This window comes from Prenolepis imparis, unplaced genomic scaffold (assembly GCF_030444845.1).
Source record: "Prenolepis imparis isolate NDT839.2.m4 unplaced genomic scaffold, iyPreImpa1.0 SCAF_7, whole genome shotgun sequence".
Lineage (NCBI taxonomy): Eukaryota > Metazoa > Arthropoda > Insecta > Hymenoptera > Formicidae > Prenolepis > Prenolepis imparis.
This window is the reverse complement of record NW_028141165.1, coordinates 13,283,989-13,306,322: the sequence shown is the minus strand read 5'-3', so window position 1 is coordinate 13,306,322 and position 22,334 is coordinate 13,283,989. Positions and strand designations below refer to the sequence as shown.

The window sequence follows — 22,334 nt, the reverse complement described above, 5'->3', positions numbered from 1 at the left end:
AGCAGTGGTATCAACGCAGAGTACTAAGTTATTAAAATAAATCACTGGTGATGATTCTTGGGACTAGCACATACATCTTCAAGTTCACAAATTATATCTGCAAGCCTATGAATTAATCTTGAGCTTAGAACTTGTTACATTTAAAGCATATCATTTTGTATGACAAGCATATTTATGCACAAGATGATATACTTGTTTGCACGTACAAACTTTACTAAAAATTGTCACATTTCTTTTAACATATTTAAATATTAACCAATTTTTTAAATCTATTTTCAACTCACTCTATTTCGTGCATGATCTTGTTCACATATATACAATTGCTGTCCGCTAGTTGCTTAAAGTCACAATTTCTGCACTGAAATGGAAACGAAACAATTTCTTGCATATAATAAATCTTTTTCTCATTTAATATATGTGATGATATAATTCAAAGTTGTTTTTTGTTTAAATAGAGAAACAATTACAACTAATAGTTTGTTACTGGAAACAGTCGCAATACACACTCATACTTACTGCATACATGAGCACCTTGTTCTCTTTATCCTCTTTAGGATATAACATATTGTTACACTCTTGGCAAAATCTAATACCCACGAATCCTGGTCCGTCGTCGTGCGTGTCATAGCCCGTTATTTTCGACATGATCGCGATCCTCAGTTAACTAACAATAGTTGAAGAATCGTAAAATATCAATGCGTTACCTGTAAATTTTAAAAAATTAAAAATTATTTCATATAATATAAAACTATCCTACTCATAAATTTTCGTATTGTTTAAAAATCAAAATTATAAAATTTAAAATCTATATATTACAGACGGAAACAAAAAAAATTGCACAGAGATACTCACAGGACTAACCTACAATTTCTACTTTCAGCTGTATCCGCGATATTATTCCTGTAATTTTAATTATCTTGTAGATATTTCGTCACGTATCATAAGATGATGCAAAATAAGCTTTAATTGTTGAAAAGTTCCATTATCGATAAAATTAATTAAATTCACTGAAAGGTTCATTTAGGGGAAGAATAAGGGTAATGATCGGATAAAAGTAATAAGCTAATTAGAAGACGCGATTTTGATATCAAGTCCCGTTTTGCATTTATTAAAACGTGATAGAAACTTCTTTGTAATATCAAAGTAATTTTTATTATGCAGCGCGTTTGTCAGATTTTTCATCATATACCACAATTAACAAATTCCATTTTCCTCATAATTCGATTACATTTATTAGAGCTAATATTGAGTCTTGTGATTCTTTTTTGTTTATTTTTATTTTTTATTTATTTTCTGTGACGCGTGAAAAATGAGACGAGCGTGGAAAGTGCACTCAAAGAGAAGCGACCTCTGCTGCTTAAATATGAACTCGGGCCAGTTTCTATGATATCGCGGCCGGGGAGACGCTTCGAGGCGATCGGTTCGACCAATCGGAGCAAAGTGAGCAGAGATCCTCTTCCTGATTGGTCGACGCGAACGCTTCGAAGCCTCCGTATAGTTCCATTCGCGTCGACGCGTTCGTGCACGTGGGTGTCAAAAAATTAAATCGCGAGACTATGCACGCGTAAAAAATCACGCTCACGATTATTCGTCGATGTTGGCTACAGCAAAGAGAAAAAAAAACAAACGTTCACTCAATCACCCAGTAAGAAGCCCGTCTTGAGGAATGTTGGCGGTCTCGACGACGGAAGATCGGCATTAAGTTTGATGCGCAGTAGCGGATGCGCGATAGAGACCGTCTCGACGCTAACTTAGTTCTAGCGATAGTTTATGATAGAGTGTGTGTGTACGGTTAAACCTCGTCACATCGGTAACGCGGTTAGGCCGCTTGTCGAGTAAGTATCGATCAACGTCGGGGACGACGACGGTGCCGGTTTATTCTTTATTCGTCTATCTTGCCGGGCTCTCTCTCTCTCTCTCTCTCTTTCTATTTCTCTCTCCTCTCTCCTTCTCTATCCGGAATCTCTAGCGTCTCGTATATAGCAGCTCGCGGAGGATATCCGCGTTAGGTGTATACGTATACGCACACACGCACACACACACATGCGTATGCACACGCATACACACACGTGACAGAGAGAAAGAGAGCGACCAACGCGGCCGAAACCCCCCGGCCCTACCTCGCTTTCTCACCCTGTCCTCCGTCTCTCGGTGCCCCCCACCCCTTTTCCGGCCGCGAGTCTCTCTCCCCCATCTATATAGTGCAAATCTCGCGGCGGCTGAATGTTTTCTTAAGGGATTCTTCCCACGAACGACGCGATATTCTCGCGAGTCGAGACGCAGCGATCCGGGAGAGATTCGCGAGTGCGATTGCAATCGGGTACTTCGTCTCCTCGAATTCGAGGATCGTGATCTCCCTGTGCATCGTTCGTTCCTCCAGGAGGCCGAGACACGACGCTCTCGGCGTTCCCGTGCGGGGGGGAAGAGCGCGCGAAGAAAAAACGAAAGAGAAAGAGAGAGAGAGAGAAGCCAACATACAAGCGCGAGTACAACGGACGCGATACAAACACACACGATATCATCGCGTACGTATGAACGAATAGTGAAATTTATAAGAGCCCGGAGGCGTTCCTGTGGGGGGTGACGTCGCGTCCGTCTCTTCCGCGGAGAAAGAGAGACGGAAGCGAGCGAGAGGGAGTGAAAGAGAGAGAGAGAGAGAGAGATCCCGTTTTTATATTGCCGTCATAGGGAAAGACGGGTCCGGCTCATCCTGAAGTCGCGCGCTCCGCGAACATTATTAAACTCGCCCCGTGTCTTAATTCGTCCTACTATCTTCATATCCCGTCGTCGACCGACTCGGCACCGACACACGTGACGGAGATACATCGGAGGACAGACATTTGTTGCGGCCGCCCGGCGGCGGCGGCGGCGATAATAGGCTCGAAGGCGCGTTGTTCCTTCTACATCGCTATTGCGTGCCTACCTCTTTATTATATACTTGTTCGTGTGAGTGAATGCGTGCGTGCGTGCGCGCGCTCGTTCGCCCGACGTGCTTATATATGTACGCGCATCGTCCGGCTGTCGGATTTGATCGCGTCCAAAGGACCGTCCTGTCACAGAGGAACCGTCACGCGAAAAATCGACAGCACCCGCCATCCTCTCTCTCTCTCTCTCTCTCTCTCTCTCTCTCTCTCTCTCTCTCTCTCTCTCTCTCTCTCTCTCTCTCTCTCTCTCTCTCTCTCTCTCTCTCTCTCTCTCTCTCTCTATCTATCTATCTATCTCTCTCTCTCTCTCTCTCTCCTTCCCTCCGCCCTCCTCCACCCCGCGCCCGTTTGTCGATCGATCTGACGACGCTACGCTCGATCGCGGTAACGTTCAAAAATCAAATCGCTTGTTTCATATTTCTCGCCGATGTATAATCGCGGGAATTGTAATGTTCGTGTGTATTTCGTGTGTCGCGTCAGGAAGGAGTGTGCGAGTGTGTGTGTGTATGCGTGTGTGTCTCCCTCGGTGTTTCAGGCGTTATACATGATATTGTTGTTCCTGGAGTTATATCCCAGATCAGCCATATTGTAAATTTTTTTTTAACTCGGACATCGTGCTTCTCGTGTTTAACCTAGCCGCGTCGAGCCTCTTTTGTTCGTCGAGCGTGATATCGGAGTAGAAACGGAAACGCGGGATTTCGAACGTGTTTTTGAGAGGGATCGCGAACGATTTCCGGTCGATTTTTCGAATCGGCGACGAATCGAGCCCGCGAGACCCCCCTTTGTCTTTGTTTCGATGACGTACTCCGCATGCAGGTGATGTGCGTAGAGTCTGTACCGAAAAGTACTTATGAAAAGTAATACGTATGTTTCTTTTTCCTTTCTCATAACTGAAAGAAATCGTTCGTCCGCGTGCTCGCTGTACTCGAAAAAGTCCCGGACCCGGTAAATTAGACCCTGAAACGTTAGATTCATTATTTGTTTCATTAATTACGTGTCTAAAAATAGCTCTCGAAGAAGAAGTCCTTCCTGCCGCGGCAATGGATGCGTTTCTTCTCCGATTCTGTTCAAAGTTTAGCGCAGTGGCGTCTCTTTGTTATATAAACATTTTACACACGTTTATTTTTGATTTCTTTTTACCACCGAGTGCTTTATAAATGTGTATCACTTTGTTCAATTATTATTATTCGGATGATGCAAAAGATTTAGACGTTATTTTAAGAGTCTTTGCAATATTTTTTTACTCTGCGCCTTAGTTTTACTTATAAAGTGTATTTTGTATGTGCGTAATTGTACAATGATTCTGATAATCGCAATATTATATTTAGAATGACTTTTTTTTGGTGATTTAAAAGATGTGAATTTAATGAAATACTTTGCTTTTGACAGGCGATTTGTCTATCATTGAACTGCAGTCATGGAATCCGGGAGTAACTTGCCCAATGCGGGCAATTATCCTGGAGGTGATCGCCAGCAGTTCTGCGTCTCTTGGAATTCTCACCAGTCCAATATGCACAGTGCGTTTCCAAAGTTGCTGAGCTCGGAGCAGTTTGTGGATGTGACTCTGGCTTGCGACGGAGGCTCGATAAAGTGTCACAAAGTCGTGTTGTCCGCCTGCAGCGACTATTTGGAACGCTTATTGTTAGAGATACCATGTACTCATCCTGTTATCTTCTTGAGGGACATGAAGATGTGGGAACTTCAAGCTTTGGTCGAATTTATGTACCGTGGGGAGGTATATGTCGAGCAACAGCAACTTGCTACATTGATGCAAGCGGCAGAAGTTTTGCAGGTACATGGTTTTACATGCATACGTTACATCTACCTAACGATATCTTCGGTATACAGATTATTTTTTTCACATAATTCTTTATATTTTTCACTCCTTTTATCTCATTGTATAAAACTTGTATATAAAATGTAAATATCCAGGAATCATGGGACTACATTTAATTCTACATTTTTACACAAAGGAATGTCATTTTTACTCATATATTTTTTAGGTTCGTGGCTTATCTACTCAGGGATGCGATAACTCGTCGAATGAGAGCAATACACAATCGTGTGATTCTAACGCACCTGTCACCCCGTCTACACCAACTCCACACAATGACACTACTAATTTCAAAGATAATACTTCATCTAATGATGGAAGTACCTCTGACTTCCTCTGCTCGACAATGGCCGCGACTAGTACAGGGAACAATTCGTCCACCATTACCCCTGTCTCACACAATCCTAATCCTTCTACTAACTTTGTAAACATGGAACACAGCGAAGCATTGCAACATCTAGAGAAGGCTTTAAGTGCTTGTGAGGCGACTCTCACTGAAACTCAGGGTATGGTGAAAATGGAACCAGACGAGCAGTTCACTCAGCAGTCTGAAACTGTTAAACCATATTCCATTAGTATGGTACCTAGTAGTAATTGCAATCCTAGCAGCCCTTTTCCTGCAATCGAAGGTGAGCAACTTTATCTCTCATCATTCTTCTAGATATGGATATTTGACGCGCTCGTGTAAGTTAGATGTAATAACATCTTTTGCGTATCTTTAAAGGTTATCAGAGACGACAAAGACGTTCAGAAGAAGAACTCAAGCTAGCTTCGGATATGGTGTCGCGCGGCATGACATTTCAAGTAGCCTCGGAAAAGTACAAGATACCGATCAGCACAATTCGATTCTATATGGTCAGAAAGGGCATCCTGCAAAGGCGAAAACGCGGTCGTGGCTCCAGCAACCTCGGCATGAACAGTCAACCGGGTAGTCCAGCCAGTCCACCGTATCATATGATGAATTACCGTTTGCCGGAGAGCCTAAATTCCAGCCTACCGTAGTGCTGTACAAAGAAGTAGTGAGTTTTTAGACTTCAGTTTTCAATCGAACAAATTTTTTATCGCCGTATTCATAGAGCTGTTCCAGACCGCGTCTCGTCAATATACTTTTAATTCCCTCGCACAGAGAATTTTTATTTATATTTTATATTACTATTATTTTTTTTTTCTTTCAGTTTGCATTTCATTATTCTTTCACGGCACAGCGATATGTTTTGTGCGTTGATTTACAAGACTTTTATATTTACAGCATATAAATGTATTTTCGCATTTTTATGCTATCATCGACCGCGTATACGTGATAGAGATATAATTTGTGTCTTGAACAGCTCCGCTCCTTGTATATAAAAATATACCATATGTAAAAGTTCGGACACAGCATTAAGTTAAAAAATTCATATGCCTTATATCATATTTATGTTGAATTCAGTGTCCTTATGGACTATTTTTCAAATTTTTTTTCAAGAGTTACAAAGATATATAAATACAAATTCAGGTAGAAAAGGAGCTAATAAGAGCTAGGCATAGAAATGAGAAACAAACTTGTTTTTAAATTCTTCTTTATTTAATTTGAATGGTTTGGTTCTTCCTTTGAATCATCTTCTGCATATCAAGGAGATAGAGGAGAATAAAAAAGCGCACATTTTGATCTCCGCAATAAACAAATGGTATTGGACAATAAGCAACAAATTATTGTTGTTTATTGTCTAGTACTATTTGTTTGTTATATAGGTCAGGATGTCCGGCTCTGATATGATGAGAATGGTTTAGAAGGATCAAAACGTTTAAAATAAGTAGAGGAATTTAAAAATAATTTTATTTTGCATCTAATCTGTGCCGACTCTTGCTAGTCCTTTTTATATATCTAATTTTTATTAGCTATCTGAATCGTCTATTTTGATGATTACAGAAAATTGTGTCTAAATTAGTGGCTAAGATATTTCTGCTTTATTTGTACATTAGCTGTACAAAGTGTACAACGTGTAGAACAAAAATTAATAAACCGCACAGAACCCATTGTGCGTGAATTACACAAGGGTAGGAAGATTACAGGATTTCTATATATCTTTGCTAAATATATAAATATAATTTTTAAAAAAAGAAAAAGTGCATCTAAGCAAACTCAATGTCCTTTTATAGATTTTAAAAAATGCTTCTAACTACATTTCCAATTACGATTCAATTTCTTTGATTTTTGACGCACTATTTGATACAATGACTGTTCCTAATTTGTATCAATTTTATTACATTATATTAAATTTAAAGTATTTGTATAGTGCGTTCAAGGAATATGAGTTTAGCATAATCTGTAAAATCGAAATAAATTATATGCAAATTATATTGATTATTATACGGTTTTGTAAAAGAGATTTTTCTTGTACATAGAGATTCACGTTCACAGTTCTTATATAAAATACACAGCAGTGTGTAAAAATCTTAAAATCGAAAGTGACGCGCTAGATTTGGGACTGTTCGGATAACGACTTTATATTATATTTTGTATAACAAGTAAATGGCTATCAGAATTGTGGGGAAATCTGAAAAAATTGATTTCTATACAATTGCAGTAATTACAGTAGTCTTATCACAAAACATGTATGGTATTAATCGTCATCATTAATTATATGTAAATGGTAATAAGCATTTCACATATTTAAAACTCGAGTTCTCTCGGAGGATCGGAGGATCAGAAAGCCAGTACTAAACGATTATTATTTTTAGTATTTTTAGTATTTTACATTATAGTGTTTTTAGTTATAATATTTAGTTGTAGAGTGTGTGTATATTTAGTTATATAGTTATATTTAGTTGTAGTATTTTTTACCAAATTTTCTTTTTTTACGATAATAATATTACACTATGCAAATTTAAACAACTAAATTCAGATTTGCGTAATTCTGTTCATTATCTAGACTAAAAAATTGAAATACGCATCCATTTACAAGTCCATGTAATAAACAGCATTGCTGTGAGAAAACAATGATAAATGGACAATATGCCGTTTAGGCGTAAGCAACTGAGGATATAGTGAATCCTGTTGTGTAACGTGATTAGTGTGGAATAGAAATTATAACATACACCAAAACTATTTTAAACGGGTCGCAGATGAGAAATGTGTATAGAGTATATCATTTAAAATTTCGAAATCGCGAAATTTCAAGAATGTTATCGCTATAAAGAAATCTAGTTCAAACATGATATTTTTCGATATCAAAATATATCATTTCTTTATTCAAACTTTATAATTGCTAGGTTTATATCAATTTAATTTCTTGTTATCAACATTATTATTTTATAAATAGCTAATAAATGTTGGTGAACGTGACATTGGACAATAGAAATGTAATTTTCATAACTTTTAATAATTTTTTCTTTATTTTTTTACATATTCGACTAAAGCCATCTAGAGTCGTCAATGTACAACTATTTCTATTCGAGAACTTGAATCGAGAACTCGGACCGATTTCTAGTATCGTGGACACAAAGCTTAAAGATAGCACGAACGAGTTAGAGTTAGAGTTAGTTATTAATCCTTAGTTAGCCTTAGTCAAGATTGCGAAGATGTGGTGACGGATCGTCATCATCTCTTCCTCCGCGAAAATTATTCCACTAACGGAAGTAACGTTTAATTAAAGAAGAAGAATTTAAAAATAAGTTGCGCCTAATTTCTGCGCTTATTAATCTGTTTTCTATCTGAATTTGTATTTATATATCAGAGCCTTTTCGTTTTAATAACAAAGATATGTGGTGTTATTATATTATTGAATATGCTATACTTTGTAATGTATCAGGGCACATTATGGAACAAAATATAAAAGCCACGTTACCAGGGGGGTACGTTAAAGATCAAATAAAATATAGCACATTGCGCGAGAACTTTGATCCATTATGAATTATAATAACATTGATAATAATAATGTGATTCCATACTTATAAGTGTACTTGCATTATATAGTGACACTATGAAAGGCTGGTTCTACATTAGACGCAGTTGTAAGAATCTTACTGCGACTGCGACTAATGTAGAACTAGCCAAAGAAATGATGCTAAAGATCAAAATATTAGAGTGTACATTTAACTAATTCTGTTTTACATTTTATTATTTTGAGACCTTTTTTTATACGCAGGATTCATGTATACATAAGCGCACTTAATAAGATATATAATGATGAGACAAATGTTCTATAGAATATAGATATATTATAGATACAAAAGACAATTTTTTCATGCTGTGGACGAACGTTGCGCATATGGTTAATTTTCAGCCGTGTTCCGTTCTTCTACTTAGTGACCAATGTAGCTTTAGCCTGCATATATGGATAGTATGAAGTTAATATGGTTTGGATCTTACATCAATGTCGCTCATAGCGAGAAACAGATTTACAAAGTACAGTTCAGAAAAAAAAAGAAAAGATAAAAAAATAACAGAGAAAAAGGAGAAAATTGACTATGTCATATAATGGATATTTTTTTAATGGCCTTGAAATATTTTGACGGGAAGACATTTTGTAGCATATAAGTTATTTTTTATTATATAATCATATTTATATGATTCACAGTGTGAAGCTTATCTCGTTAAGTTGCTGTGGCATCTGTATACACACATCTATATTTTAAATGAGCCCTCTACGGGAAATAAAAGATTTCGATTACTGCACATTGTATATCCTGCACCAGTGATGCTTAAAGATCAAAAAAATGTATACAATTGTAGAAAGACAGGACTTGTCCATGAACATGTCGATTAGTAGTCACTATGTTTAAGACTGGTAACACGTGGCTAACATAACCAGATTTTTAAAAGTCTTAGACACAGCAATCCTCAATCTATTATACAAATATTTTTGTAGGCACTTTGTCGGGAAAGGTTTCTTCTTTCTGCCTCTTTATTCTATATATATCTTCATGATAACTTATGCAGTAAGAGAAACCTGGTATTTATTCGAAGTTTACCATTTAGCTTTGTTAAACATCACAAGAGATAAATGATCATGACGTAGTGTATAATGCTTTTTACATGCTAGTGTACAAATAACAGCATTTGTAATTGATGATAAGAATCATACTCTGGTGTTTGTAAAAATCGGCGGTGAAACGTCGAGTTCTCCGTTATTTTTACAAACGCCAGTTCTGCCTTTTCAAAGATGTTTAATTGTATGACAACAACTGTGGCGCGCATACAATTGTAATTGTACGATGTATTGCCTTTGTTACATAGCATTTGGATAAAGCCATATTTTTCCATGCAACGCAATAATCCAGCAAAATAAATGACAGTTAAAACTGAGAAGCAGCCTAAAATAGGAAAGAGTGCCAGATACAAAACTAAAGCGGACATGAACAATAACACATATAGAGGATAAAGTTTATCTCTATCACTTAGAGTGTGTAACTGCCTTTCTCTGGCCTCATACCCTTGGATCATTAATTTATTTATATTAGACAATATTATACAAAAGATACATGTAAAGGAAGAAACTAATCTAACTTAGAAAGCTTGTTAGAGCTTCTATCGGTTGCAGTAAGACTGCTGCCATCCGACTGACGATAAAACACGTTTTCAAGAAGCTAAAGTTGAACATTTAATCGAAACATATGTCACAGATCTTACATAATTGTATTTATTCTCATTTATTTCATTTTTTTAATGCGATTATTACATATTTAACGTAATTGATTGGTTATTTCTCTACTTGTGTTTCACGATATATCGGAGAGAAAAGAAAAATTAGTCGCATATATTGGACATTGTGATGTATGTTAACGCGAATTAAAAAGCACGACTTACAATTGTTGCCTGTTGTAATGTCCAGTAACTGAAAGACAATTGAACTGTAATGACTTACTCGTATATAGCATTCTTTCCAACGAGGAATCAGTATATATCGTGTAAATCATTGTTCTAAGAGTTCCAGTTGACAAAGATTTTATACGGATCTATTAAACCAGTATTTCAAACCAATGAAAAATAATTAGTTTTCTAATAATACATACAATACATTTTATGTGAATTTAGTACAGTGCTTAAGTCATTAATGCTCAGCGTATCTAACAAATATTTTTAGTGGAAATCCGTGTCATACTCACATGTGTATCATAATGTCTTAAAGTATGTAACTAAATCACAATCAAAGAAGTATGAACGATACTTAACTATTATCATAATAGCAACTATTAATAGCAGTAAATAGGTAGCCATTTTGAGGCAGTTTATATTATATTTAATTACAACCGTATCGCTTTGGTCTCTCCGTTTTTACGATGGTATTATTATTTGTAGATAGAATCATAACTCTAGAATCGATCGAACCTCGAATCACTTATGTTTAAGTCTTTTTTTTACAGTTACCGAGAATATCTAATGAATTAAATAGACAATGCAATTGAAAACACACATAAACATACCTATGAGATCTGTAATTGCGTAATCAATACGATAATTTTTTTGTTATTTTTTGGATTATATATATGATTACGTGTGTGACTATATAAATTTATAATATGATGCGTATAAGTAAGTATTTTTATACAATCCCGTTTTTAGCTTAAGTTTTTATTATTAGTGATTTGGATTATTATTGTAGTGATAGATACAGCTATGTACCAGCTGTAAAAAACATAATGTGAACTTTCCGATGTAATACTTTGCATGCGAGCTAACGAGCGTGCGCAATTTTTAAGTAAAAAAAAAAAAACTAAATAATTAAACATGCACCGAAATATTTCACGAGATTATTTTTGTGGAGTTATTCTATTTTTAATTTGACCATTAATATTCTGTATTACGTCGGAAAGCGTAACAATAATAACAACAATTACATTCTATATGTTAGTTTTCTTCCTAAAAGATCGGTAACATATATAGTTGCTTGCCTCTTTGCGACTAAAATTTGTGTGCGATAATGTTTAATGGTTAAATATGTAGGTGCATTTTATGTTAAAAGATTCTCTAGGGACAACAAACTTGTAAAAGTTCAATTTTCTATAATTGTAGATTACGTAAGAGCAGTAATAAGTCTAAAATATGGATTATATACTAGAGCTTTATATGGATGTATCAGGAGTGTGTGCCATATTACATTGAACCGCCGCCGTTTCTCTTCTTGGATCGTTCTCCGTAAGACTTGTCAGTTACTCAGTTTTCTCTTCGCGCGACTTGTCCGAAGCACGCGCGATCCCAGTATTATACATAATCGCAAAATATGCGAAAGCCTTCGACTGCATCCGTTTTTTAACGGATCCTTAGATCCTTAAGTATCCTGTAGAATATAGTCACACTTATTATTACTACACAAATGTATATCTTGCGTTGTTCTCGAAAACTTGTATTCAAGATTTATTTTGACGCGTGTTAAACCTACTGCATTTTTATTGACGTCATACTAAATTATCACGTTAGAGGTGAAAATTGAAGTAAGGGATTTTATTTACCACACTCGTGCTCGATGATGTAGATTAGTAAAATACGACGAAAACTCTCCTTTTTGTTATCCTGTATTAATAAATGCATGTATAGCTCATTTTTTTAACAAAAATGGACCTTATGATGATTGACCAAGATTTACTTAGCTGTTTATTAATTCACAAATTAAAATGAGAGTTGTCGGCATATTTTATCATCGAACATGAGTGTTCTCATTCAAAAAAAATTTATCTCGTTCTGTGTTTTTACAAAAACTCATAATCAAGTATTATTCATAAGAAGACATGATCGGTGATATAACGAATATATAACTAATGTTATGTAAATTTCCTGGTACATCTGGATAAACGGAGTATTTATTGCCATTATCTGCGATAACATAAGATACGTTCATGTTGATTTGTTAGTTACTTGACATTTTCTTCTGGCATTATAATTCAGTATGACGTCAATAAAGGATCAGGGGGGAATCCTAACACATATTCATATTTCATGAATATTTTCGCTCTCTTTCGCGATTTCTTTGTTAATCTTCGCATTCGAAAAATAATAATGCGTGTGTCTCAAGGAAACCTTTTAACATCATATAACGAATTGTCTTGCTATACACAGCAGTTGCTAGCGCGTGTTTAATGTTGCCCACGCCAAATGTTTCGAATATGGATAGCATCTCTGCATTGAATTAGCATCGCGTTAGCGAATAGATTCGATTTTGCGGGATACAGCATGATTAATACGCTTAGAATATGAAGATGCCGGTGATAGAGCGACGATTTGTGTACGGATTTGTTAGAATCATTTGGTATCGATGTATGATGGCATTCTGAATGATGGGACGCCGAAGCGTGCGGATTCAGTGTAATACGGCGAAAGACACGCATGTGTATGCGAAAATACGACACAGATGCACACACATACCCATACACACTATACATATATATATATATATATACACATATATACATGCATACATACATGTATGCGATGTATTTTCTGTACACAAAGTACAGAAGATGAGGTGCGTAGGAACGGAATGAATTCGTTTCGCATAATTAGATATTCGCAAAATATACCGTGCCGTTTGGTTTGCTCATCGTAACAAACCAGCTTTTATAATTCTCATGTAAAATCAGGTGTGAAGATCTTTATAAAAGTGGTTACGGGTGTCGTATTGTTATATAGAAAGGCACACTACGTGCATTATACGACAAAAGAGGAAAGAGAGAGAGAGAGAGAGAGAAAGTATGCAAGTAAAAAAAGTAATTATAACGACAATGTTAAGTGTGTAATTTGAGAATGAGATTTTTGTGCGTAGGTAGATCAGAGAGTTGCGTCGGAAAGAAAGATAGAAAGAGACCGAAAGAAATTTTTTTTGGCGCAACAAAGGATATGTCTTAATGGACAACTGCGTGTATTGAAGTACTTTTGAAAGTAACTTTGACTTCCGAGAGTAAGAGTAAAAATAAAAAAAAAAAAAGAGAGGTGAAAGTATGTGCGCCGAGGAAATATACTACGTTTATTGCCGAGGTTCACATATAATCAGATAATAATTATCATTATTTTACTTTAACGATTAATATCCATATATATATATGATTCGTATTCTGTCATAAAATCCTTAACTGATCTAGACTTAATTATATAAAATTATATAATTATATAAGCGATATATATATATACATATACATATTGGATGAGTTGTCCAGTAATCCCAAGCAACAAAGAGTCGCGTCAAAGCAATCGTCCTCGCAGTCCGGACGATGCACCATCGCTCCCTCTTCCCCACCCTCCCCCTCATCCTCATTTTGACGATTTTTTTATTTGACCTTAATCACGATACCCGAAGAATTTCATTACATGACGTTCTCGAAAAAGCTATGAGGAACTGTAATTCGAAACTCTGCGCATTTGTCGGCATTGTGACATTCATCAAGTATTGTTGTTTAATTTACGTACTGTAAGCTGTATTTTTAAGGGACGAGAAAAAAAAATTGCTTATAATTTTAAGATCGTGTACCATGTGTTAGTGAAAGCATGCTTCTAAGTAGAGAGATAGGACAATGCTATAACAATAATTATAATTAAAATTAATTATGAATATAAGGCGCATTTAATAAGTGCAAAAGTATTTCCTAATAAAAGTACTGCTAAAAAATGTGCCCGCCCCCCTTTTTTTTTTCTTCTATAATCCCGAGGATTAATGTAATCGAAATGCCGCCTTTGTCTGTTTCAGGAAGACGATAATTACTTTTTCTCGTAATGGGAAAAATGTATAAACGATTATACTTATAAGCAGTTTTTTTTATTTATTGCATCTCATCTCTTTATAATAAAAAAAGATTCTAAAATTATTGTAATACGAATGCTGTCGAACTTTCTTTGTATTTTCTAAAGAATTTCTTAAGCGCATTATTTTCTGTAAAGTAATTGTAAATGTAAATGTAAATTGTAAATTTCCCATGTGGAAAATTCTCTTGTTGGTCCTCTCTTCTCGTTGACTTTAATGTCACCGCTCCGCGAATGTTCTTGACAGAATTTGCGCGGTGCAACAAAAGTCGAAGAAATTCAGAGAAATCGGAGTTTGGTTTAATTTCGGATCGCAGGATCAGTGAACTTTCCAAAAGACGTAGTTGTAGACAACGAGACAGAGAGAGTTGTTGCTCCACTATTGCATGCTCGGTGGAGAACGAGACGGGGTGGGGAAATTTCTTTGTGTGTGCTGGCACGTGGAGTATGTACATCTCCACGTGTCACAGATATGTATAGCATTGTAAATAATAATGATTATATCGAGCCGTAAATTTTTATCACAAATGATTGGTAACTTTAATAATTAACTTGTACAATTCAAAACTTTGTCATTTAGGAGCATTAGCATACACTTTATCATTATTTTCGCCAAAATAGTAGAAATTTTAAACGATTTTATTGTCATTAACATTAAAATGTTATTTGCCATTGTTGTAAACAAATTCTTCAAGTAGCGTCTTGAAAAATTCATCAACATTTTAATTATTTTGACAGGCGCGTAATTAAGATGTATATAATATTTTTGTTTGCATGTAGTAAATTTAATGTCATTCTTAGAATCATAAGTCATCTTATGTACATTTTTTAATTTGTAAAAAATTATTCTGCGATTTGCGTATCCTTTGTATATATATTGTCGCGCAATTTCGTGGAAATGCGAATTTTTATCGCGACTCTCTGCGTTGTCAAAACACGCGTCAAAACGAAAATTGCGAACAATTTTCAAAACAAACGCACGTGACAAGAGCGAATCCTCGGCGAGGGATCGACACGATGACGTTTGTGGAAAAATCGACAGGTGAGAGAAAAAGGGAAGCTCCTTCCAAACCCTACGCGGCTAAAAGACAAAAATTGCGTAGCAGACAGAGAAGACGCACACATGCGCAAACTCCCGCGCCGTCTCTTTGTGTTATTTTCGGGCGGCGAATCGCGCCGTTTCGTCGGAAGCTTTAAATAGGACCAGATTGCCCGACGAAGAAGGCAGTTTTCGTGACATCGTTCTCTTCTTCATGCTGGAGCACCGCACTATCTTCGACGTGAGTAAACAATAAAGCGGTGGGAAATGTCAAGTTCACGCACAATTGCGGATGCACGATCGTCGCCGTTGGTCTTTCGTCGCTCGTACAATCCAAGAATTAATAAGGCATTAGTGACATAAAGAGTTGTCTAAAGGATATTCTCACAGGACAAAATTTCTCGGCACGATATGAGAATTTCCTGATTGATGCAAAATCGAAAGGTATAAAATGTCAAGAAATTATTTTGGAGTATTTCTTGATTTTATCCTAATTTTCTTGTTTGAATTTCTCTGAAAGTTGATATATTATCAATGGTATTATTATATAATAATTATTTAAAATAACTGAATATTACTAATATAGTAAATATATTTCATATATATTAATGTAAATTCATGTATAATATTTTTTGACAAAAATCTCAATCTCGCGATATGTCACAGGTATCTAGAAGTATATTGCTTTCTTTTTAATATTTATTAAAGTATATAAAGCATATCGAATCGAATTGCGCGATATTATCAAGATCTTGCATCAATCCAGGCTAAATATTTACAATAGTCGGATATATGAGGTGAAAATTGGCAGGAAATATCGACTCTTTTGCGCCGTTACGCTGATTCGATCAATCTTGATCTTGCGAGCAATCTAAGAATATGTATGCCAAATATGTGTTATACGAGAAATTTTTAAGCGATCATTGAGAAAAGTCGGAAAATTTAATCGTACAAAATTGCCAAAAAATTAAAATTACACACGCATTCTTTTTTTTAAGAACTCGACAAGATCTTAGACTGCATTTATTAGATGAATTTTCTCAAATTGGGAGAAAATGATTCGAAACGTCGTTACATTTATTTGGAATTTGTGTAATGAAGAAGCGATATGAAGGATGAGCGAGAGATTGATCTAGAAACGAATTTATTGACGTTCATTCAAGAAGAAAAAGGTCTCGCGAATATTATTGCTTTCGCACGAAGGAGCAGACTGCGTGATTCTCGACGCGCCACGAGACTTCCGGCATCATCGCCAAAATTGCGCCGTCTTCTTGGCAGAGCTTCTGCTACTCGTGACGCGCGTCAGTGAAGTTCTCGATGCGAGAAGCAGCGTGATTGCATTACTCACTTATCGTCAGCCAAATCGTAAACGACACGTTGCGGGATCATCGTTGGAGGAAAATCTTTGCGGCTGCGTTTAAACGATAACACATTATCTATCAGTCATGTCCGGGATCGGGAATCGAGGTCTTTTCTATTACACCTGTTGCATTATACACATTTTTCCTAATTTTTTTAGAATCCGTATATTTATATTTTGTGATTTTGTGTTATAATTTTTTATATTAATTTATTTATACACGTGCAATTTTTTTTAATCTACATATTTATATTTTTTATTCTTCTCTTATTATATATAAATCCTTTTGTAATTTTATTTGTGTAATTATAGTAATTTAAGCCATGCAGGATTATAATAGAAAAGATCGCAAAATTCGCGATGTTTTACAAAAGAATTACAATACGTATATATTCTTATTAATATATAATTCATTACATTTCTTTTTTTAATTAGTTATCAGAGCAAGTCTTACACAATTAGGCAACTTTTCTAATATTGTAATACTGTGAGAGAGTTACACTCTGTAATCTATCAGTTTCTTATTAATCTTCTTATCTTCTTATATTACAGATTTATCGGATTTCCTTGCTCATCGTATAAGGCAAATCAGACTCGCTATTAAAGTGCGTATCAATGTGTAATAAAAGCACATTATGGTAATGCATGTCGCATGATTCTTTCGTCTTTGCGAAAGATTTTTCTCAAACGAATATCCCAAAATCACACAGAACGTGTATGAATCTAACAAGATTTAATTAAGAATTTTTACTCGGTCCTTATTATGCATCGTTTTATATTTTACCATCAATGTATTTTTCGATATCAATGAAATGCAAATCTCATGAGAGAGAACGTTTTATGTCTATAACAATTTTATACAGACGAGAAACATTAAGAATTGCCAACGTCGATATTAATTAACTGAATCTAAATTATAAATAATTAAAAGGTAATTTATAAAAATAAATTATCTGCAAGAGCGCCAAATTTATCAGAAACGTCATATTTCAGCAAAAGAATAAGTAACTTATTGAGACAAAAATAAATTTAAACTGTATAAAAATATGTTTTAATATTAATTCAATATATTAATATTATTATAAAAATAGTGAATCAATTTTATAACACTTAGTAAAAAAAAAAAAAAAAACGTTTTTATATAAACGTCCCTAATTTCTTTGAAAATTGGCACGCTTTCCTGGGCAGCTCTTCGGTTCCCCTCTTTTGTAGAAAACCCATCTCAGCATTCACTGCTATTAATGGAAATGAAATAATAAATTCGGCGAACAGTCTCGACCAAGAATTACGTATCGAAAAGTCGTCGTGTATTGTCTCGTTATAAATCCTTGGCGATTCCTGCCAATACGCGAATGCATGATGTAATCTTTCTTTTTTTCTCTCTCCCTTTGCCTCTCTAATCTCTATATATCTCTGTGCATTACGCCATGTAGATGCCGACCGAGTGCATCGCCAACCCGTTGCAACGGGAGCTGGCCGACTCGATAATACGGCTGCAGCCGCTCGACGAGATTCGCATCCTCCTCGCCTGCGGTGCCAAGCCGAACGAGCCCGTCACCCAGGGTCTCAGGCCCCTGCACTATGCCGTCTGGCAACGCTACACCGAGGCCGCCCAACTGTTGCTGGTGCGCGGAGCCGACATCGACGCCACCGACGAGTGCGGCTACTCTGCACTGCATCTCGCCGCCGAGCACGGCTACCTGGACCTGGTGAAACTGCTGCTCAAGTATGGCGCCAAGGTGGACCACCGGCAAGACACCGGGGAACTCTTCCCCAGGTACGTTTCAGCTTCGATCAGCAATGTATACCCATTGCTGATGAGCATATCTAATATTCTGGAAGAATCGTAGAAAGTTAGCTGAGAGATAAAGATACTTAACTATATAAGTTTGTAGAAAGAAAAGACTTAAGAAATAATTCGTTGTTTTTCGTCTCAGAACTATGTTGTGCGACGAACCGCTACGTCTGGCCCTGAGGAACCGCCACGTCGAGGTTGCGAGGATTCTTCTCGAGGCTGGCGCTAATCCGAACAAGAGGTACTTCTTCGGCTCCGAGATTAATCTAGTGTCACCGCTGGATCTGGAATGCATGGAGTTGCTGTTGGCCTTCGGCGCTCATCCGAACACGCGAGATCGCGCCGGGTTGACACCTCTCATGAAGGCTGCCAGACTGCCGCAGGTTAATAATAATCGAACGACCGAAAATAATGCATTATTTTCTCTTCGAATCTTTCGTATATATTTCCGTAAACTTATTTTAACAATTGTTACAGGGTATAGCTTCGGTGCTTCTGCTACTGAGCTACGGGGCGGATGTGAACGCGATGGCAGACGCTAGACACGATTATCGTACGGTGTTGCATTACGCGATCCTCGGCGGTGATCCGGCTGTGATCAATCTGCTGCTGAAGCAGGGCGCCCGGCTGGATCTCGGACCGGACTATCAGAAACCGACGGCCCTGGACCTGGCCATACTCAAGGGAGACCTGTCAATCGTCGAGATGCTGCTCCAAGCAGGCGAGTTATTGCGATATCATACACGATTGTCCCGCGATATCATATAATACCTGCTGGCATACGGCCGAATCGCATGGCATCCGAAGGACGTTGCGTGCCGAATATCCACGCGTTGATATATCGATGCCATTCCTCGATTTAACTCTTATCTTTCTTTTACTTTCGCGCTTGCACAGATAGATTCCCCTCTGTGATTTATCGTGTCAGCCAAGACTGTTGGACGATGTCTCAATCGCAATAATAAATCAATCTAAAATTTTCTATATATTTTTAAATAAAAATAATTTAATCTAATTTTTTATAAGACTGAATGTGTATAAGTATAGAATTTAATCTGAAAAATTGGATTCATACAGGCGCAGACGTGAACGCCACGTCGCCGATCATCGGCTCGCCGCTACACGTGGCGTGCGCGGATAACATCCCGAATCGGCTGGAGATCCTCTGCATGTTGCTGGAACGCGGGGCCGACCCGAACCTGGTGATCCGTAGCGACGACGGCCCGGCGCTGCGCCCGGTACTCGCCGAGTACGTCGCTTCGAACGAGAACCCGTCGGTGGAGATTGTGGCGTTGCTGCTCAAGTACGGCGCCCGAGTGGTGATCAAGACGCAGTTTCGCGATCCGCATGGTATCCTCAATTCTCTGCAAAATACGGCCGACAAACCGCGGCTGTTGCGCGCGCTGCTGGAGGCGGCGGAGAGCTTCGATCCTTGCATGATACGACGGTCCAGCAGTCTGACGGACGCTCAGAAGGCCCTGGTGATGGAGGCGGCCAGGACCCCGTTGCCGTTGACTCATCAGGCGAGACTGATAGTTCGCAGGCTTTGCGGCACTAGGGTGCCCAAGATCGTCAGGGAGCTGCAGCTACCGCAGTCGTTGCACCGTTATCTTCTTTACGACTTTTATTAACAAGAGGATGAATCGAGAGGAAGAAGGAGAGGTATTTGTTGGCGATATTTTCCTTGGATTTCCGGATAATTTCAAAGGTCCGGTATTCTTATATTCCATGCTTGGGCTAGTGCTAGGCCACAACTGAAGCTGCGAAATGCAAAACGAATCCATATAGGCGACCTTTAATATTATATGAATTATATTTTATATATTAATATTATATTTGTAAAAAAAAAATTTTATCGCTTGACAATATTTTTATTAATTTGTGAATAATTACAACTACACATACACGTACACATGTATACATTATTATATGAAATATTGTTTCGGTAGAAGTGTAAATCATGCAATCAAATCTATTTAAATTGTCTAAAAATTTCAATTAATGTAATATCTTTTTTGCATTTCGGAGCTCAGTTACATCAAAATCGTGGACTTGATACAAAAGAAAGTCGTAAATATCAAGTGTTGCCTAAATGTAGTATCAATTTTTTGATATTATATTAAAGTTGATGGTTGTTAAAACCGTTTTTAAAAGTCATCGAAATCGAAAATATAAAATATTTTGCTATCATGTATCTATGTCAGTTCGTTGAGTACAATAATAAGGCTGTTGAGGCATGATCCTCCTATTTCTACTTGTTAGTATTCTATTTTTGCACGACGCGTATAAAGGCGAGCAACGTGATATATATAATCTAGTTTATAGACACCAGCAATATATGTATATATTTTACATATACCTGTTAATCGTGTCAAATGTATGTTTTATATGCATATACTCTCTTTACTTTTTTCTGTACGTGAGAAAAAGAATTGTTCGCGACAGAAGTGATACAAAAGAAGTACTTTCGTTATTCAAACGCACGAATAAATATCACGACAGCCAGTTTATCCGAAATTTTATATGCGAATTACATTGAATTTCTAATTTCGGAGTTTTTCAATTCTCGAAATTACAGAGCCAAATTATCCATCGCCATATATTTGTCCTCGAGCGACAAACAGAGAATTTCTTCTGATATAATCGAACACAAGGTGATTAACTTTTGTACCTTTGTATATATAATTATATATACGCTCAATATATACTTTATATGTACAAAAAAATAAAGGAAAAGTTTGAACTGGAATGCAATCTGCGTGATTATAGCGTGTGTGCTTGATTAAGAAGGCCGTATATATATGTATGTGATCGAATGTGTGTATGTCTGTTTGGCCACGATGTGTAGAATGTTAGCTAGAGAGAACAACAATGATTTATGCACTATCACTATCCTCGAAATAACAGTCTCAATACCCTAACTTACGTCAAACTTTTGGCAATAATTACGTTGTTCGTATAAGCAGGAAACTCGTAGTTTCTGCAGCTTGTATATATCTATTGAGCGCAAATGTCAGTAATTCCGTAATTTATTATTTGACATAGAGAGAATAGAGAGAAAAGAGACAGATAAAGTAAAGACGCGTATAAAGTGCTTTGTACTTATATATATGTATATATATCAATTGCACCGCATTGGATTCTCACGGAGATTTCATGCTGGCGATCTTCCAAGCCCGGTTCAAAATATCCACGAGAAACGAATTGTCTCCATTGCGTTTTGTTTTGATGCGAACATTCATGCTTATTCACGCGACTCCGGATATTTTAAGTTTAGATATACAAGTAGAAGCAAACAGGCAAAGGTCAAGATCCGCAGCGCGCTCGCATATCCAATTATAATTCAAATTTAGCGAAACAAATAGATGCGTAAAAGGGAAAGCGCGAATATAGAATATGCGCATTTTCACAAGGGCGAAAATTAAAGAAAATTTCGAATTGCGCTTTCCGTTTCTCTACGTAAACGTATATAAAAGGAAACGCACTTTAGTACGTTAATATTTTATAGAATATATTATGCATGATAAATTATTATATATATATATATATATATATATATATATATATATTAAGTACTGTAATTGCGGATAGCGAATCTGGACCGCGTCAACTTTCCCCAATTTTTTTCGAATAGATATTTATTTCGTGATATTATTCTTCTCTTATATTTCAA

At 36.6% G+C, this 22,334-nt stretch overlaps 3 protein-coding genes across 12 annotated transcripts; 2 read left to right on the top strand and 1 right to left on the bottom strand.

The window, feature by feature from the left end:
- Window positions 1–211: 211 nt before the first annotated feature.
- Window positions 212–1,327, bottom strand: Rpii15 (RNA polymerase II subunit RpII15). Of its 2 annotated transcripts, XM_083043334.1 has the most exons (4): window positions 1,190–1,326; window positions 853–900; window positions 517–704; window positions 223–358 (listed from the first exon to the last, which is right to left on the bottom strand). In XM_083043334.1, the coding sequence occupies exons 3-4, from the start codon at window positions 643–645 to the stop codon at window positions 281–283; spliced, it is 207 nt and encodes a 68-aa protein (XP_082899460.1). In that variant the 5' UTR covers window positions 646–704; window positions 853–900; window positions 1,190–1,326; the 3' UTR covers window positions 223–280. The 2 variants fall into 2 exon arrangements, with proteins under 2 accessions (XP_082899461.1, XP_082899460.1); XM_083043335.1 differs by having other exon boundaries at window positions 212–358; window positions 862–1,327.
- A 53-nt stretch (window positions 1,328–1,380) lies between these two features.
- Window positions 1,381–14,188, top strand: LOC145939136 (uncharacterized). 6 transcript variants are annotated; one of them, XM_083043326.1, is made up of 4 exons: window positions 1,381–1,835; window positions 4,314–4,716; window positions 4,928–5,387; window positions 5,483–14,188. In XM_083043326.1, the coding sequence occupies exons 2-4, from the start codon at window positions 4,342–4,344 to the stop codon at window positions 5,758–5,760; spliced, it is 1,113 nt and encodes a 370-aa protein (XP_082899452.1). In that variant the 5' UTR covers window positions 1,381–1,835; window positions 4,314–4,341; the 3' UTR covers window positions 5,761–14,188. The 6 variants fall into 6 exon arrangements, with proteins under 6 accessions (XP_082899452.1, XP_082899453.1, XP_082899456.1 ...); XM_083043327.1 differs by lacking the exon at window positions 1,381–1,835 and adding an exon at window positions 1,859–2,525; XM_083043330.1 differs by lacking the exon at window positions 1,381–1,835 and adding an exon at window positions 2,538–2,886.
- Window positions 5,636–21,677, top strand: LOC145939135 (ankyrin repeat and SOCS box protein 16). 4 transcript variants are annotated; one of them, XM_083043324.1, is made up of 6 exons: window positions 15,466–15,747; window positions 17,419–17,471; window positions 18,300–18,643; window positions 18,804–19,044; window positions 19,139–19,382; window positions 19,739–21,675. In XM_083043324.1, exons 3-6 carry the CDS (start codon window positions 18,300–18,302, stop codon window positions 20,290–20,292), a joined length of 1,383 nt encoding a protein of 460 aa, XP_082899450.1. In that variant the 5' UTR covers window positions 15,466–15,747; window positions 17,419–17,471; the 3' UTR covers window positions 20,293–21,675. The 4 variants fall into 4 exon arrangements, with proteins under 4 accessions (XP_082899451.1, XP_082899449.1, XP_082899450.1 ...); XM_083043322.1 differs by lacking the exon at window positions 15,466–15,747 and adding an exon at window positions 16,166–16,973 and having other exon boundaries at window positions 19,739–21,677; XM_083043325.1 differs by lacking the exons at window positions 15,466–15,747; window positions 17,419–17,471 and adding an exon at window positions 5,636–5,777 and having other exon boundaries at window positions 19,739–21,676.
- The last annotated feature ends 657 nt before the right edge of the window (window positions 21,678–22,334 follow it).